This window comes from Phycodurus eques, chromosome 19 (genome assembly GCF_024500275.1).
Source record: "Phycodurus eques isolate BA_2022a chromosome 19, UOR_Pequ_1.1, whole genome shotgun sequence".
Classification (NCBI taxonomy): domain Eukaryota; kingdom Metazoa; phylum Chordata; class Actinopteri; order Syngnathiformes; family Syngnathidae; genus Phycodurus; species Phycodurus eques.
Window position 1 is genome coordinate 11917233 of NC_084543.1, and position 19008 is coordinate 11936240.

At 42.2% G+C, this 19008-nt stretch overlaps 3 protein-coding genes across 7 annotated transcripts in view; 2 read left to right on the forward strand and 1 right to left on the reverse strand.

The window, feature by feature from the left end:
- The first annotated feature begins 158 nt into the window (after nucleotides 1-158).
- Nucleotides 159-10329, forward strand: aco2 (aconitase 2, mitochondrial). Its single transcript, XM_061706756.1, has 17 exons — nucleotides 159-227; nucleotides 1649-1791; nucleotides 2862-3120; nucleotides 3203-3295; nucleotides 3376-3534; nucleotides 4523-4673; nucleotides 4825-4929; nucleotides 5063-5154; nucleotides 6191-6296; nucleotides 6407-6564; nucleotides 6649-6722; nucleotides 6797-6908; nucleotides 7626-7904; nucleotides 7985-8176; nucleotides 8245-8377; nucleotides 8449-8570; nucleotides 9215-10329. The coding sequence occupies exons 1-17, from the start codon at nucleotides 192-194 to the stop codon at nucleotides 9347-9349; spliced, it is 2349 nt and encodes a 782-aa protein (XP_061562740.1). The 5' UTR covers nucleotides 159-191; the 3' UTR covers nucleotides 9350-10329.
- Nucleotides 10330-11221: 892 nt separating this feature from the next.
- csdc2a (cold shock domain containing C2, RNA binding a) lies at nucleotides 11222-16088 on the forward strand. Its single transcript, XM_061705515.1, has 4 exons — nucleotides 11222-11345; nucleotides 13616-13867; nucleotides 14176-14298; nucleotides 15332-16088. The coding sequence occupies exons 2-4, from the start codon at nucleotides 13638-13640 to the stop codon at nucleotides 15492-15494; spliced, it is 516 nt and encodes a 171-aa protein (XP_061561499.1). The 5' UTR covers nucleotides 11222-11345; nucleotides 13616-13637; the 3' UTR covers nucleotides 15495-16088.
- kctd17 (potassium channel tetramerization domain containing 17) overlaps nucleotides 14668-19008 on the reverse strand; it is a 41527-nt gene continuing 37186 nt past the window's right edge. For 3 of the 5 annotated variants that reach the window (XM_061705512.1, XM_061705511.1, XM_061705505.1), the window contains exon 11: nucleotides 14668-16916. The gene's annotated coding sequence lies outside the window, so the exon portion shown is untranslated. Of the gene's footprint in view, nucleotides 16917-17620; nucleotides 17639-19008 lie in introns of those variants that run through there. The other 2 variants (XM_061705506.1, XM_061705510.1) reach the window with 2 other exon arrangements.

Here is a 19008-nt window from a genome sequence, read left to right on the forward strand (position 1 = left end):
GGAATACGTTAATTATTCTATTTAAACTAGCGTTTCAACAAGTTTCAAGTTATGATCTTGTGATGACAATAAACGTCGAGAAAAAGTAAAGCCATAAAAATAAAACCTTTTGTTCTTTAAGGACCTGCAACATTTGCCGTATAAATTGTGTGACGTCACTGACACGCGACACATCTTTGTCAGTGAACAAAATGGCGACTTACTGTCTCACCGTCGCGCGGCTTCAGGTATGGCACATATTTGCTTGTTTTCGTCTGATCACTGAGGATGTGGTTGCTGTCATTTTGATGTTTTGCATTATATTTTCCTATTCTCGTGTTTGCATGAGATCGAAACACTTTAGGGACGCGTTCTGCGGCTCTACATGCAGTGAAATAGCGACCAAGGAGCTAGCTAGCCGGGTCACCGCGTCCCTATGTGCGCATTCAGAGGGCAACAACTTGCATCGCGCTAACATTTTAACAATAGTACCATACACTGACTTTAAAATACGCAATTTATGGAAGTCTTAAATCTTAAAAGTTATTAAGTGAATTTTATATAGTGCACAGAGTTCGATCTGATATGACAAGGTTAACCACAAGGTTAGACGTACGGGGGAGCAGAATGATTGACCAAAACAATTGTTATTCAGTATTAGTACATTCATATTTGAGTATAGTCTATATACTGTTGATTTGGATGTTATATGGCATATAAATTACCATCAGAAAAGCTGATATGAAACAGGTTTTTGAATTATTAATTTCAAAAGACTTCAAAATACATTCTCATATGGTGCTGCAACGATGCTACCAATGTAGCTTTATTTTTGGTGCATATATTAGTTATATTTGGTCGTTTATGCTTTTGTGTGGTCTCTCTGTGTGATTTGTGGGTGGCAGGCGCTTTTATTTGTTCCTCTCCTTACAAAAAAAAGCAATAACCATGCCTATCTCATAAATCTAAAACACAAAATGACAATTACTAAGGCCACATCAAAAAGAAGAAAACACTCTCAGAATAAAGTCGTCATATCATGATTAATATTTAATTTTTGCAAGCATATAAGTACACTTGTTAATTTTGACTAGGGTCAGGAGGCGGGGTACACCCTGAACTGGTTGCCAGCCAATTGCATGGCACATACAAACAAACAACCATTCGCACTCACAGTCATGTCAATGCAGATATTTTGCAGAGTAAAGTTCAGATAACCGATTCATCGGCTGATTCATTTATAAGCTATATAACAAATACAACTTATTTTCCGGTCCCTTAACGCTTTAAACAATGAAGATATGAATTACAGGCAGAACATTTGACAATTTTGGAATATTTTATCCTTTACTATTTGTTTTTACAACAGAGAGAAAAATCTGAAAAAATCAGCCCTTTTTTCCCAGATTCTTTAAAAATATATTTTTGTCATTATCTTTGTTTTATGTTGTAATGTGTTAAAAAAAGAAAAGGGCTGATAAAGGCCAATGAATTTTTCATAATGCATCATAACTTTGCAACATTCTGGCATTTTTTTCAGCCAACTTTTTGTTTTTTTGCCATTTTTTTCCCCCTTTGAAAAAATGTACAAAGTTTTTTTTCACACGTATTTACTTCTGTGGCACATTTTCGTTTACAATGTGTGAATGTGTCTGCTATTCGTCCCCAGCTTGCTCTGGGCCATGGCGCACAGCGTCTGCACGTCTCAGCAGCTTACAGAGCCAAGGCCCAAGTTTCCATGAGCCGTTTCGAGCCCACCTCTTTCGTCAGCTACGAGAAGCTCCAGTCCAATGTTGACGTCGTGCGAAAAAGGTTAGCGTCTACCTGCCTCCTGCCCGCACGCATCACTGCTCTCCCAACATCATGTTTGGTTGACCCTTGGCACAGTTTTTCCACAACAGCATATAGAGAGACCCCCTGCTTTTTTTCCCCGTGTGGAATGTTATGAACAAGCCATTATAGCAAAAAGTTTAGCAAAGAGCAAGGAAAGTAACAGTTGGAAACAAAAAAAGGAAGCGAGAGTCGATGATGCACTTTCAGCCACTTAACGAGACAAGCAGTCAATTATAAAAATACAGAATGAGAACACTTGCAAACAGCTAAGAAGGCCAAACCTTGGATCCAGATGCTCACACGGAGATTAACCAGCCATGTTTCTGATGTCACTCACTAGGTATAAAATGTAATCAAATGGCTAATAGGAAAGTAATAATGGTTACTTTTAGGGGTTGCGAAGCAGCGACATACGTGCGAGTGTTGAAAACAAATAATCTGTAAACTGTTTATTTTTAACGGAAATGTTGTAAATGATATTAAACTGTTTTGGGATCCTAGTTTGGGTTTAATTATTCATGTAGGCAATGGACTATGCACGCCACACTTCAGCATTTGGGGTACAGTGGCGTGCTAACGTCCAGTCGCCAAGCAATTGCATATTGACAACATGGGAAATCTGGTGAAACTCAAAACCGAGTTGACGCTGAACCCTTCGTATTAAAAAAAAAAAAAAAAAAAAGATGAAATTTCGACCTCAAAGTACCAGTACCGAACTATTTTATATACTTATTACACAACCCCATGTTAATACGTATTGAAATAATGAGGTTATTTTCCTCTCAGATTTCCAGTGATAGTTGGTCCCTAACACCTGTGAATAAGCGGGGGTTCACTGTAACGTTTTGTCAACTCTGTAGCAGATTTAGACATACAGTATTTCATAATATTTTAGGCATGGGTAAGTAATGAAAGACCTCAATCTCCCTGAAATTACCCTTTAGAAAAAAAGTCTTTAAACGCAGCGCAACAACTGCAATGAAAGAAAGGAACCCCCTCATCTTTCAGACTTCTTACAAATAACACTTGTTCCTATTCTTCCCACCCAGACTCAACCGACCTCTCACCCTATCAGAGAAGATCGTATACGGCCACCTCGATGACCCCCACAACCAAGAGATCGATCGCGGGCGCACCTACCTGCGCCTGCGTCCCGACCGCGTGGCCATGCAGGACGCCACCGCGCAGATGGCCATGCTCCAGTTCATCAGCAGTGGCCTGGCGCAGGTGGCGGTTCCCTCCACCATCCACTGCGACCACCTGATCGAGGCCCAGATTGGTGGGGATCAGGATCTGGCCAGGGCGAAGGTGAGTTTGCGGCTGGCGCAATGCACTAATGTTGTTGGAATAAGTCGAAAGAAAAGCTTCATGTGTGTTCATCTCAAACTAGGAAGTAAACCAAGAAGTCTACAACTTCCTGGCAAGTGCAGGTGCAAAATATGGAGTTGGTTTCTGGAAACCGGGTTCTGGAATCATCCATCAGGTGAAGAATTATGACACAATCTTAAATTTGAATTAAAATGCAATAATTGTCATGTTAGCTAAGATATGTTGTGTGTTCAGATCATCCTGGAGAACTACGCTTATCCAGGTGTGATGCTCATCGGCACAGATTCCCACACACCAAACGGTGGCGGACTTGGTGCCATCTGCATCGGAGTCGGAGGCGCTGATGCTGTGGATGTCATGGCGGGGATCCCCTGGGAGCTTAAGTGTCCCAATGTCAGTCGGCAGAGGAGCGTTTCAACTCACACACAAAATCAGAAAGACCCTTTTCGAGTTTATTCTTTAAATTTACTATCCATGAGGGACCTCTTTTGTTGTGATGTTTTTGGCCCACTTTTGAGTGTTTAAAGCGTCTGATCTTAGTTAAAATCCAATGCAAATATCAGAATATGCCTAAAAACCACAAGTGTGTGTGCTTCAGAGTAAGTTGCTGAATGATGACCAACATTTATCTCTTTGGCTAGATTTCCACTGCTGGTCCAATGACCCAAAATCAAATTATTATTTTTTTTGATTACATTTCAAGTGACACGCATCCCATGTGACTTTGTTTACACTGACGCAATACGTGAAACAGCCTGCATGTGCAGACGCCCAAATTGCACGTAACTCCACCAGCGTCAAATGGGACGCAAACAACAACACAAATATTAAATGTTGCATAGCGTTTACTTGGCCTTGGCTGACTTTGATTTAAACTTAAATGAGGGAAACTGCCACGTTACTCGAATCACCACTGGAGGCAATTCTTTTCCTTATTTAATAATGGATTCATCTCTGATCGAGCATCTTTACATCACATGTAATCTTCTATGCTTTTGCTGTAGTTTCGATTTACAGTGGGTGTTTTTTAATCTTTGTATCTTATGAGCAGACATGGGTGCGTATTGATCACTGAGGCATGTATTTCGATGATGTCAAGCTCGATTGGGTTTATCTGCTCTGCAAGTTGAAGCCGCATATGTGATACAAATTGGATTTTTGGAAGAGGCCTGATCATGATCTGAAGATGTCGGATTCCCCACTTTTTTCTTTTTTTTGGTTTTGTTTAATTTTTACCTTGCCATGACACATATCCTACCTGGATAAATGAATAGATCGTAAGTGTGTGACTTGAACTATGCAGTGTTAATCCTGCCTTCGAGTCCCCAGAAAAGCAATACCTGTACTGCTCTTCTTAGCACTCTTCCTCAATTCTTTGAAGGTGATCGGGGTGAGGCTGACAGGTTCCCTCTCTGGCTGGACATCACCAAAAGATGTCATCTTGAAGGTGGCGGGCATTCTGACGGTGAAAGGCGGCACCGGAGCTATCGTCGAGTACCACGGTCCGGGTGTCGACTCAATTTCCTGCACTGGTGTGTCTTTAAAAAAAAAAAAAAAGAATTGCTTTTTTACTCTTCTGCTGCTATTAGAATTTTTTTCTTCTTCTTTGAAATGGCTTTGTAAAATGCATTTTAGAAACATTGCAGTGTCCTGTACGAAATGATTCATGTTGTTTGTGTGCAGGAATGGCCACCATTTGCAATATGGGAGCAGAGATTGGCGCTACAACTTCAGTGTTCCCCTGCAACCACCGCATGAGGACCTACCTGGAGAAGACAGGACGTGGAGGTATGTTAACCTTTTCGTCACAATCACTTTAAGGTATTGTCTTTCATTTTAAGTTCAGAAAAAGGACAAAGGATTCATTGTTCCTGTCAGACTTGTAAATATGAGGTATTGATCGTTCATCTCATGCCCCCAGAGATCGCTGCTCTGGCTAATGAGTACTCCGATCTACTGGTGCCAGATAAAGGCTGCGAGTATGACCAGGTCATCGAGATCAATCTGGATGAGGTCAGTCCCCATTTTTAAGACCGTGTTTTATTTCCAATCGGTCATATTTGACCTCAAATCTCAGCAGATAATATGCCATACAAAGTGGGATGGATTGAATTCATAATAATCCATTTGACGCAGTTATTTTGGGTCTGCACTGTGAACTGTTGCTGGACAAAAACGGGCGGAACCATTCCTCTAATTCAGAAAGGTCGATGTAGCTGGTTAGGTTTTAGATTCACCCTCCTTGATTTATTAAATAACGTAACCGTTACAAAAAATATTACTGATGTATGGCAAAAGTTCAGTCTCGAGAATGGAGTCTGCCTCCAATTCGGCCCCAGGCAAAGACTGAAGCTCGTGTTCTTGTTTTCCTATTTGATCCTGTCTTCTTTGCCTCCACACACACGTCTTGTGGTGATGGCGCCACTTCCTGTGCAAGTGGGGCGCAAATGGCTTGCCTTCCTTAACCTCCGCTCTGGCAAACAAACACATCCTTGGCCTAAGCGAGGTCCTCCGATCCCCACTGTCTTTTAGGACCTGATACAATCTTTCCCTACAACAGACTGTCAGTCAATGAACCATTGTACTTTTACAGTACTTGGATTATGTTTAATATGAGCTAAATCAAGTGGGGGGGGGGGAAAAATCTATCCAAAAAACATTGTTCACAATTTTATTTGAATCTTTGTCATCTTTATTTGAACATGATCCAAATAAAATGTCTTTGTAAAGATGCCTGACTGTGCGGTATGGACAAAATTTGATATCCCGATTAGGGCTGTCAATTGATACATTTAAAAAAAATCAGATTAATCACACTTTAGAATTTGTATTAATCTATTTTATGAAGTTTGCGGCAACTGGGCGGAGGCGGCATATTATGAAATGGAGGAAAACAAACTCCAGGAGTCCCTCAGCAGTAGTAATCGAGGGAAATCTAAAATAACCTTGTAGATGATACAAAGTCACAGAGACTCCCTCTGCAGCTCTGGAAGTCATTAGATTATGCAGTGAAATGTTTGTAAATGTGCCGATACGTTGTTTTTTGCAGCTGAAGCCCCACATCAACGGTCCATTCACTCCTGACCTGGCTCACCCAGTGTCTGACGTGGGTTCCGTGGCTGAGAAGAATGGCTGGCCATTGGAGGTCAAAGTTGGTAAGAAGTCATTATTTTGCTGCATGTAATCCAAATCGTTTCCTCAGAGCCTTATAAAATGTTTGATCACGGCAAAAGTTTTTTTATTTACCCGCTCCTGATCGTATCAGGTCTGATTGGCAGCTGCACCAACTCCAGCTATGAGGACATGGGCCGCGCCGCCTCTGTGGCAAAACAGGCTTTGGACAAAGGCCTGAAGTGCAAAGCTCAGTTCACCGTCACACCCGGCTCGGAGCAGATCCGCGCCACGATTGAAAGAGATGGTTACGTGAGTGATGCTACAGAAAGAAGCCCTTTTAATGTCTTACGTTGCCGATGAAGATTCAAATCTAACGTTATTGCTTTTGTGTAGTCCAAGATCCTTGGTGATGTCGGAGGTGTCGTCTTGGCCAACGCTTGTGGACCCTGCATCGGACAGTGGGACAGGTGGGACGAAAGTCCATCGGAAAATGGTTCAGATTTGGCCTCTTTGGTGCTCACACTTGTTTGTTTGTATGAAGACGTGATGTGAAAAAAGGCGAGAAGAACACCATCGTCACCTCCTTCAACAGAAACTTCACAGCCAGGAACGACGCCAACCCTGCAACGCACGCCTTCGTCACGTCCCCTGAGGTAAAGATACAGTACACCCTTGAACACAAATTAGTTTGCATCATAAAACCTTTCTAAACTGTACAAGCAATGTTGAAGTAAAAATGTAACATTCTTAAGAGTTAAGTGTATAAATGATGACAACAATGTTAATTGAGTTATTTTCTTTTGCCACATTTTAAAACAGTTCCCAGGTCATTGATATTCTTCTGTCAAAATACACAACAGATAAAGAATTAAAACACAATTAATCGCCCACACAGATTCTGTGTTGCCAACTCCGGTTGTACATGAAGCCTGTAGAATCTGTACATTTGAACAGTTGTTGCAAAATAATAGACAAATATGAGGAGTGGATATAATGTTGCCCAATTTTTCATACCCGTCTGTATGGATATCCTTTATCCAACAGTGTCCATGTCATCGTAAATTTCTTGTGCAATGCACCAGTTGATGGCTTTCATGTTTCGCTGTGTCTCCGGATCCGATTTAATTTCAATAAAACATGATACAGATTGTGCCTTCTTTTAAAGACTGGCCATTATTAAAGGTTTATGTAACAGAACTCACACTGTACTCGGCTTTTAGAGTAGACTAACCCTAAACCAAATTTTTGTAAGATTCCTAATTATAAAAGTTGACTTTGAAAATTCCACTGTATTGAGGACTTTTACCTGCGCTGCTTTTGGGAATACAGTACCGTTTGACTCTTCATGTCATCCGTGTCATTTCCTGTAGATTGTCACCGCCTTGGCCATCGCCGGAACGCTAAACTTCAACCCAGAGAGCGACTACCTGACGGCCGCCGACGGCGAGAAATTCAAGCTGGAGCCCCCCGTGGGAGATGAGCTCCCAGCCAGAGACTTCGACCCAGGTCAGGACACCTACCAGCACCCGCCTGCTGACGGCACCGCCCTCAAGGTGGACGTCAGCCCTCAGAGCAACCGATTACAGCTGCTGGAACCCTTTGACCGGTGGAGCGGCAAAGACCTCGAGGACTTGAGGGTTCTCATCAAGGTCCGAGCCTCATACATGACCAACCTGCTGCCACCATGTCTCCTCCGTGACACCATTAAGGAACATCGTCTGTGTTGCAGGTGAAGGGCAAGTGCACCACTGACCACATCAGCGCCGCCGGTCCTTGGCTCAAGTTCCGCGGCCACTTGGACAACATCTCCAACAACATGCTGATCGGCGCCGTCAACAGCGAGAATGATGCCATCAACTCTGTGAAGAACCACCTGACGGGGGAGTACGGAGGTGTGCCAGATGTGGCTCGTCACTACAAGGTGAGGACCGAAGAGGCGCCTTAAACTTGTTGTGAACAAGAAGGACAAGGTCTCCGCGTTGCGTGCAGGCCAACAGCGTGTCGTGGGTTGTGGTGGGAGACGACAACTACGGCGAGGGCTCCAGCCGAGAGCATGCCGCGCTCGAGCCCAGGCACCTTGGAGGAAGAGCCATTATTGTGAAGAGCTTCGCGAGAATCCACGGTACATCAATGTAACGTGCAGCACATCTTTTTCACCTCCGTGGCTTGGCTGACATTTTACGTCCTTTTTAGAAACTAACCTTAAGAAGCAGGGCTTGCTGCCTCTGACCTTCACCAATCCATCTGACTATGATAAGATCTGCCCCGATGACAAGATCTCCATTAATGGACTTGAAACCTTCACTCCCGGAAAGGTGAGAGCGGCATCATTTCAAGTTCTACCCGAACATTTCCCGGTAGACTAGATTTACACTGCATCGCTCAAGTGGCAAATATTTTGCTTGTCTCCAGTGGTACAGTTTGGATGTGTGTTTTGGGGGCGTCAATAGAAAGAAATCACACGGCATCTGATATGTTCAGATCGGAATCGGGGATCTTCCAAATGTGGATGAAAATCCGTTATGTGCAGGTTGGATAGATCCCGTCAATGTGAGCTTGACGTCATCGAATTGTCATTCGTACACTGATAGTAATGTCGACACGCCTGCGGCTGCCCAAACAACACTAAGAATCACATTAAAAAACAGTTCCCTGGCACAAGATGGTGCCAAATTACTACTTTAGTTTAAATTAAAGTCATCAACTCACTTCAACATAGTTCCTTGGCACCAAGATGTCGCCAAAGTATTGTTTTTATTGTTTTGTCTGGCACACAAATTCAGCAAATTGAGTTTTTCTGCAAATAACGGAGGATGTCCCCCCCACCCACTAAAATCAGTGAAAAAGTCTAACCATGAATATGCATGAGAAAATGCTGTATAGGCATTAAATCGGAATTGTGTACTTGGACCTGCAATTTCAATCCCGCTTTATTAATCAGACTTCTCTTGCCACTCAGCCTTTGAGCGCCGTCGTGAAGCACAGCGACGGCACCAAAGATGTCCTGGAGCTCAACCACAGCTTCAATGAAACGCAGATCGATTGGTTCAAAGCTGGTTCCGCTCTCAACAGGATGAAGACACTCCAGCGCTGAGGGATGAACCCCGGGGGCGGGTTTCAGCTGGGGGTGGTCGGGAAGCATTATATAATGATTGTTTCATGATCTGCATCAGACGGACGTGTCGGAATACCTCGCAGACAACCTGACATGTCACACTTGTGTCCAATCAAACAATAGCAACTGCTCCGTGGTCATGTTTCAACTGCTGTTATGCATCACAATACTGTACGTGACATTATAACGTATGTGACGTATGTCCAAGTCAAAACAATGAGCCACTGCCTGCAGGGTTAAGCTTTGAGCCCACATGTAGCTGCTCGCTGATGTTCTCAATGTTCTATACTAACGGGTCAGAATGTGACCGCTGGAGCTCCAGCTTGATCAGATTTATTCAACCAGGTTGCTGTGTTGAGCAATGTTGTGCATGCCACACATTTTACTACAGTTGTGTTTGTTTGCAACCATTTACACCTGCAGTGTCATCATGGAACTATTCAAAACAATTGAACCGAACTTGTGATTTCCACTAAGCATTTCTTGAATTATATCCAAGTCCCCCAACAGTGTTTTGGGTTTTCTATCACAATGTCTGTTGCTCATTTGTCCCCCCGCTGTACCCCAAAAAAAAAATAATAATTAAGGGTTGAATGTGAAGTGTCTCCCCTTTCCTATATTTATTTTCCAGGTTTATTCACCAAAATACTTTTTGTTCCATGCTCTCATGATGCCCCCCCCCCCCCACCCCCAACATGGGAAGGTTACTGAGGGCTAGGAAACAAAGCTGATGTAATACTGTTACCACTGAATTATGTATGTATGTAAAAATTAAACTGTCAGATGAAGTTTTGTTCAGCTGATGAGGGGAAAGATGTTTAAACATGCCATGGTTATCTGCTCTCTGGCTCTAATTCACTTTCATGTAAACTGTCTTGTCTATATGCATTTTGTTTCTCCCAGATGATCTATGTTATGGAGACCGGAATGGGTTGTAGAATAAATACTGACAGATCTCACCTCATGGTTTTATATGTGTGGTTATAAAGTGTGCATTGCCTTGTATGGAGATATTGTTGTTTTGCTTACTAAGCTTTGTCTGCAGGAAATTGGGAGGTGTGAGAAAAGCCATAGTATGAAAACAAGCACAATAATAGATCAATTTTCTTGTATGTTATTGGAATGTGGGGGGAAGCAGGAGTACTCGGAGAAAACCCACGCAAATTCCACAAAGGAAACCGGAAGGCCGGATTTAAACCCAAAACCTGGGAACTGTGAGGCATTCATGCTAACCACTCGGACAAGGACATGCCGCTAACCACGATAATAAACCCTTTAAAAAAGTCATGGTTGAAAAATGTATTTACACTGCAGTGTGGATTCATGAAGCACATAGATAAATACTTTTCAAAAATCATTTTGATTGTTCCTTAGGTCATTTTCTACGTCTTGAATTTAGTGTTTTTGTTAGTTATATGCCAATCATCCAAATTATAAAAACAAATATTTTACCGTGCGTTGTGAATGAACTACTGAACTAAATTAAGATTTTCATGATATTGTCATGTATTAAAATGCCTGTAGAAAACGCGATATATATTATATATTATTATTATATCTACCCATTTATATTGCGATATAACTGGGTCACTCTTGGAATACAAAATATTAAACCATGTTTGAAAGCAAAAATTGGATATGAGAAAAAAAAAGTGCAATCAAAGTTCACTGAATCTGTTTGTGATACAACCAATCCCAAGTCTGCATTGAAAGCCCCATGCTTTGCATCCAAATGTCTCCAACAAAGAATTCAGTGTATTGTGGTGAATCTTTTTTTTTTTTTTTTTTTTTTTGGGTAAACCCCCCCACCTCCCTTCTCCCATTCTGATCTGGTCCCGCCTGCATGTGTCGCATCCCCACACAGTTAAAAAAAATTAATCCACGGACTTTAATCACCACCGTGTCCACTGTGGACGGATTTAATGACATCATCGTCTGTGCTGCGCCTTTGATTGACACCAGATCGTCTGTGACCGTAAGTAATGCGATAGTTATATCGACCCAGTGATGATGATGATGATGATGATGATGGTGAAGATGGGCGGCAGACATCCCGGATAACTCCTTTCTTTGTCGCTTTTGTAAGGCTATTAGAACAACAACAGCTAAAACCTGCACTGATTTAACACCCTTTTTTGCTTTGGTTCGATCTAATAGTCATCATCAATCTTTGCGTGGGGAAGCTGCCGCAGAGAAGGTTCTAGAAATAAAACGCCTCAAGGGTTTTAGTGTTATGAATGATTTAATCTTGGCAAGACATATGGTGTGTGTAAAGTTTCAAGTGTGTGTGTGCGTGTGTGTGTGTCTGTTAACGTGTCTGCCATACTGATGAACAGACAACCACAATGCCATGCTTTCAGTGCACATGGGAGGAGGGTGCGGGGTGTTTTTGGCCTTTTGTGTGTGTGTCTCCCCCACCCTGCCACTCTGCTTTGCACCTCCTGTTTCATCTCTAGCCTGACATTATGATGACGATGATGATGATGATGATGAAGATGACATATGAGGGGGAGCCAGAGACATAATTCAGGATTACTAGGCTCTCACACACTACTGAAAGACTAAAGGAAAACACTAGCGTGTGCAAGAGTGTTTCAATTGTGAATGAATTATTTTCAGTCTGTGCGAGTGTTTCAGTCGTGTTTGTGGGAGCGTTACAGTAGTGTTTATATGAGTGTTTCAGTAGTGTCCATGTGATAGTCACAATAGTGTGTGTAAGAGCATTCTCATTTGTTTGTATGAATGAAAAAAAATCTCTGTTAACTATGAGAGCATTTCAGTAGTGTGTATTAGAGCGTTACAATTGTGTGCAAAAAAATTAGGAGTGTGTGTGAGAGGGTTTCAGTAGTGCGCGTGAGTGAAGAAAAATCAGCAGTAGCTATGAGAGCATTTTCGTAGTGTGAATGAAAGTGTTTCAGTTGTGTCTATAAGAGCGTTTCAGTATTTTGTATGAGAGCATTTCAGTTGTGGGAGTTAGTGAAAAAAATTCAGTAGCAAGTGTGAGAGCATTTTAGTAGGGTATGAGAGCGTTTTCAGTAGTATGTATGACGCTGTCTCAGTTGTCGGTACATTTCAGAAGTATGTGTGTAGTATGTATGACGCTGTCTCAGTTGTCGGTACATTTCAGAAGTATGTGTGAGAGTGTTACAGTACTGCGCATGAGAGCGTTTCAGTTAAATGCATGATGTAATCCTGAATTTTCCTCTAAAGGCCCCTCATAATGGAAGCTTTCATCCACTCACACACAAGCACGCTCTCATACACTACTGTGTATGAAACTGCGTGAGAGCGTTTCATACGATGTGAAACCATTGAATCTGTTTGTGAGCGAAAAAAAAAAGACATCAGTATAAATACAATATGAGTATTTCAGATGTGTGTGCGCGCGTGAGCGAAAAAAATGTCAGTAGTATGTGTGAGAGTATTTCAGAAGTGTTTATGAGAGTGTTTCAATAGTGCGTGTTGAGCATTTCGGTAGTGTGTATCGATAACGGAAGCTTTCATCCACTCGCAGTCGAGCAGCAGCAGCAAAGTCCACTCGCTCTTCCATGGCTTTAATAAGCTTGCTAATAAAAGAGCTCAAAAAGGGCCAAGTTGTTCAATTATTTAGGTGACTTATCAAATCGGGGCAGCCGACTGTGTGTGTGTGTGTGTGTGCGCGGGGGGGGAGGGGGGGGGTGTATTGGTGCATACCATCTGCTCCCTAAATAGACTCAAGTGTTGAATTTAGTGCACAGGTGTCAAAACTCAAGGCCTGCGGTCCACATAAATCTGGCCTCATTTTTTTCTTGACTTCTGTTTAAAACTAGTTGTCCATCATAAAACAAATATATATAATTTATTTTAAAAATGTTTATTCTTTATTGCATACAGATGCCACAAAGTGGTGTCAAAGCACTACATGAAGCTCCTAAACTCACTTCAACATAGTTCCTTGGCACCAAGATGCCACGAGATGCTGGCCAAGCGAGCGACGAGATCGTCATTCATTCAGTAGTTACACTTTTGGTGAGATTTTCGTTTTGGTGGTGTGCTGTGACATCGGCGTGAACGTTTGTCTTAAGTGTTCTCTGCGATTGGCTGACGACTAGTCCAGGGCGTGCCAGGCGTCTTGCCCAAAGTCAATTGGCATAGGTTGTAGTTAACCTGCGACAGGCAGTATAGATCGTGGACAATTACTCAATCGATGCATTGTAATGATGCAATTTTAGCATTGACCTCCTGTATTTCTTTGTTCTATTTCAGTCGTTGCTCATGCCCGCCACGCATGGGGCGTAACCCTCCGCCTGCCCTCACGCAAGCCAAGATGTCCGACACTGACCCCTCGTCGCCAAAAGACCCCCCGCCGCCACTCGCCTCCCTGCGCACCCCGCTTCAGAGCTCCTTTCTCTTCCTGCGGGAGGGAAGCAGAGTTTGGGAGAGGGAGCGGAAGCCCCCTCAGCCCGGCGCAGAGCTGCCCAGCCCGCTGCCCACCAAACGCACACGCACATTCTCGGCGTGAGTCGTCCTTTTTTTTTTTTTTTTTTTTTTTTTAAATGCATGTGGACGTCTTTGAAAATATTCATGGACTGTTGTGAATTTTGCCAGTCAGCTCCCTGTTAGACAACAGCAAGCAAAAAGTACTGAAACAAAGAAGAGATGGACATGTGCATTCAAATGTTTAGAGGTCATATTAAGTTCACCTCTGAAGGTTATAGTGCATTTCAGCTTCATCATATAGTAAATTGAGTCATTCACAATGCAAACTATGGCCTGCGTTTAAAAGTGCATGTGTCCTCACTTCTATCCGTTCTGGTTGTGTGCAGGACGGTACGAGCCAAATCGGGTCCCGTGTTTAAGGGCGTGTGTAAGAACTTCTCTCGCTCGCAGGGTCATGGATTCATTCGACCCTCTCATGGAGGAGAAGACATCTTTGTTCACGTTTCAGAGTGAGTGAAGGCCCCTGAGTCTTATAGTTCTTTGTTTCATTTGTGCTGAAATCAAATTTGAGTCATGCAGTCATTCCCCCGCTATATTGCGTTGTTTTTTTTTTTAAATCGTACTTTTAACAAGGATTATTCTCTATATTGTGGGATTTTGAGGTGATTATTTAGCAGAGCAGAGCAATAAGTGCGAGCCAGGAGGAAAGAGTCAATGGAAAACAGAAGACATCCAAAGTTTCCGATTATTTCACACTTAATAAATGAATGCAAAGTACAATGTGTACCACAAATTCCTAATTTAATATAGCCTCCCATCGCCAGGTAGAACATATTGTAATAAACTCGCCGGTGGTCAAGGATAGACACGACCGCCGGTGACCTTTCAGTGGTTTTATTGAACAAGCACTAAGAAAATAAATACAAGCACATATTCACACGGGACCTGCCGTTTGCCGCATCTGAAGCTGTGTCACTCAACGCGCAGATATAGTTGGCTAACCTGTTAGCCAACTCTACACTCTGATTCACTGAGTCCCACGTCACACAACGGGCCGGGCCCCGCCTTTTACAGCCGCACACATTCGGTCACAGGTAGTTTACATACTACGGTACTGCACAACATGAGGATGGCGACCCCAAGCAGACAAACATACATTTGTACTACCTGCGCCTCACATGCATATATTTTGGTATTATATGCACGAAGCTTGAAAATATATACAATAGGAATAATCAAATAAACATTTGGTCACCACTTTGTGGATTCTGATTCTGATATCAAAGGTTTACCGTACACACACAAGTATTGGGACACCTGGTCATTCCACATGGTGTACATAGGGTGACCATTGTTCATCCATCCACGTCAAAAGTTACTTTTTCCATATCTTTTCTACTGTACTCACAATTTAGTTCACTTCGGGACAAGAGAGCTGTTTTAATTGTAGATTATTAACAATAAAGCGTGCATCTCTCTCTGTTCATATATGACGTAATTTGACGACGTAATTGAACATGTCGATTCTGCCCTCCTCGATAGCATTGAGGGCGAGTACGTGCCGATGGAAGGCGACGAGGTGACGTACAGGGTGTGCCCCATTCCCCCCAAGATGCAGAAGATCCAGGCGGTGGAGGTGGTGATCACGCACCTGAAGCCGGGAAGCAAGCACGAGACTTGGTCGGGTCAGATCATCGGCTCCTAGATTCCGGGATGTCCTGGTTTCCCCGCTGCTGAGGCTCTTGGGCAAGGGTTGCATTTAAAAAGGTGGATATTTTGTGACAGGAGGATGATGACGACGAGAGGTGAAGGGAGCGATGGTGGAAACAGAAGGAAGGTTAGATGTAAAGGCACTAAAAGATTTGAACGTAGCCCAAATGTTTGATTTGGTTGAAACATTGCTTGCGCATTAGATGAAGCCAAAACTTTGATTGAGTAAGGGGCGAAGGCTCAACGTCATTTCGAACAGATCTGACCCAACGTCGCCTGAGGGAGCAGACATGCAAACGGGAAAAATCAATCAGTTCGAGAGGATGCATTAGGCCCACCTGCGCAATCGAATGGCAATTCTGCCTTTACAAAGATAGCAATACTCAGTTTTCACACAAAGAGGCATTCATTTAACAATGTTTATTATCGTGATTGTAGTTCGCAGCCGAGCAGAGAGGTGTTTCTAATATTTTGACCCGCTGGTGTAGCTAAATAATAAAGACAATTGAGCACATTTAAGGTGGAAATGTCGCTAGGTTGGCTATTATTAGATTGTGCAGGTAACCCTAGACATTTATTGCCCATTTTACGGGGGCAGTCAAAAAGACAGAACGGTCAGAAAGTGGGTGTCCGGGATCATGGGCGAAGATCAAACGCCCGCTTCGCGTGACCTCCGTGACAAGCGAAGGGGCTGACGAAGTCCTCGGTTCCTTTGGCTGGACAACCACGACCCATCCCCCAGGCGTACCCGATCTGGCACCATCAGATGATCTCCTTTTTTGGACCTTTAAAAGCTGAACTGAGTAAGTGAGGGGGGCTTTCTTCTGCTGCGCGATGACGTATTCTTATGTTGCGCGCCATTCGGAACCTCGCGAACCAAGGAGCCCCTATATTGCACGGCACGGAGCAAGGAAGTGTTGACAATACCAGTGTAGTCTATCGCTTTATTCATATTAAGTCGACATTGGGCCCCACTGTTGTTTTATGAACTCCACATCGAACATTTAATATGAGTTGTGCCTTCATGTTACAGCTAGTCACGCAAACGGTTATCTGCCAAGGGAGTTCAACTCATCACGTGATGAGCGCTACTGTACTTTTAAGCGTGAAAACGAAAGGGCTATCGTAGCAGAGGCCTATGACGGACACGTACTTTTCAGTGGCCAGAGGGTTAGGGTTTGGAGAGGCAATTAACAAAGGGAAGACGAATGTCATGAGAGAGATGATGACAGAATGTAAAAAGAAGAAAAGGAAGACTTACTTCATGGACCTGGAAGACAAGACGTGAAAATGGAAACAAATATGGAGCTGGTTCTCGCTTTGCAGCTAGAATCTTCTGCCAAGACGTGCGTCTGTGGGTATTGTCCGTTGTGTTCTCCAGAAGAACATTTGCGAGGCATTCACAGACCTAGGTTTTCTAGAAATCAATGGAAAAAGGAACAAAATAAGGGGAATTGTTAGAAAATGCAGTAAAAGCTGTTAGGAGGTGATTGCAAGTTAGGAAGTGCTTTGTGATGTAGGCTTTCAATTATTATTTATTATGTTGGTAAGTATCTGAAGTGGTTGCCTTTTTACATCTTTGAGCCTTTTTGATGACTGTACACTGGACTCCTAATCGGCATTAAGACTAACTTCTACCGAATCTGTGTGATTTTGAATCCGGAACCGATTTATTGTTTTAGCAGTCCGTCACTAAATGATATTTTTGAGTCGGAAATTGTTGTCTGATGCAGTTATGCGGGTTTTAATTTCTCGAGTATCACTGGCAGTCAAACTATTGTAACACAATGTACGCGTGTATGTGTGTGTTGATTCTGTATGTTAGTGGTGAAAATCCCTTTTTTTTTTCTTTCTCCTCTTTCATTTGCATCTAATCACGGTGTCTTTTGGCTCTCGGATAGCATTTGAATAAACTGTGGTATCCAACGTGTTGACTCTTTTGAGACTTTTTTTTTCATCCGCTTGCTTTATCAGATAATTCCTGATGAATGACTTAAAGGTCAATCTGAAAGTTCATTCACATATAATTGTCATTACACACTGTATCTGAGTTGGATTTAAATAGAATAAGACAAATTCATTTCGAAACCTTACTTTTTGGCAGCATAGTGAAGTAGTTGAAGCGTCTGCCTTGCAGTTCTGAAGGTAGGGGTGAAAATATGGGGTCAGGTCCTTTGTGTGGAGTTCTTAAAGTTATATATCGCAGGGCACATCAAAACAAACAACCATTCGCACTCACATCACATTTTTTAATATAAAACATATAAAAACAGACAACTCTATCTCAAAATACACTTTTTTTTTCAAAACTATAGGACTGTGTTTGTAATATACCAACGTTGTAATATATACCAACCGCTGATCTATAAAATACTTAAATAAAAATGAATTTTTGTAATAGGACTTACATTTCTTTCTTTCAAAATACAATTAATTTTCTGCTGTCATTGCTTTTATTTAATCATATAATGGCCACTATGTGCCAGTAAATTGAAATATCAACATTGTGATTCATGAATATACTGTACAGTACGAATATACAGTATGTGTGAATATGTGGTTCATGTTAAAATGAAGATTAAAACAAAGATAATCGTGTGACAGCTATGAACCAGTACACATAACTGAGCAAACTACACTGTACAGTGTAAACAGTAACCCAGATCCATACTGAATGGAGTCAAACGATCATTTACTGGAGTCAGTGAACTCATGCAGTCGTAATATAAGGTGAGGGAGGGGCATATCACTATTGTGGTTGGATGAAATAGATAATGATAAACAGAGATGGGGTTCCTGTTATTAATTAGACAATGTCGCCGGTCGTGCGTGTTTGACTCGATTGTAAAATGCCACATATCAGATTTCCACGAGTAGTTGGTTGGGTTAATTGCGCTCTCCGTGCAGTTTGGATGTTTTTATTTATGGCCTGACTTACCTTTGCTCTCCTCTTTACTGTACTTTTCATTACCTTTCATTTTTCTCTTCTATGTCTGCGTCTCCCTCGAGTAATTAACGATATTACAGACACAGTTTTTGACTCAACATTTGTTTGTATTTTAGTATAAATGTGCTCGGGAGCCCGCGTTCATGCGGCATTCAGTCCAATGAATTCAACGTAGCAGAGGGAAACAATCGGCCTTTATCTCAAGAGGAAAGATGATAATCAAATAGTACAAAATAACCATGACAACAACTATGAATGAAAACACTTAGTGTATGCTCGATTATCGTTTTCAGCCCAGTTTTGTGTTGTTAGGTTGGAATTACGTTTTCCCGTGAGGCCAGCGCTGTTCGTGACAATTTAGAAAAAAATACCTACAATATAACAAACTAGTGCATATAACAAATTAGATTTTTGTTGTTGTTGTCAAAAGCGACACAAAGTACAAATACAGTATCTGTTGGTTTTTCTTAAAACTCAGGCTTAAAGGGAATACTTACTCGATGAGCCAATATGTCATCAGTTTTATAAATGTGCTAATAAAATCACTTCGAATCATTGCCAC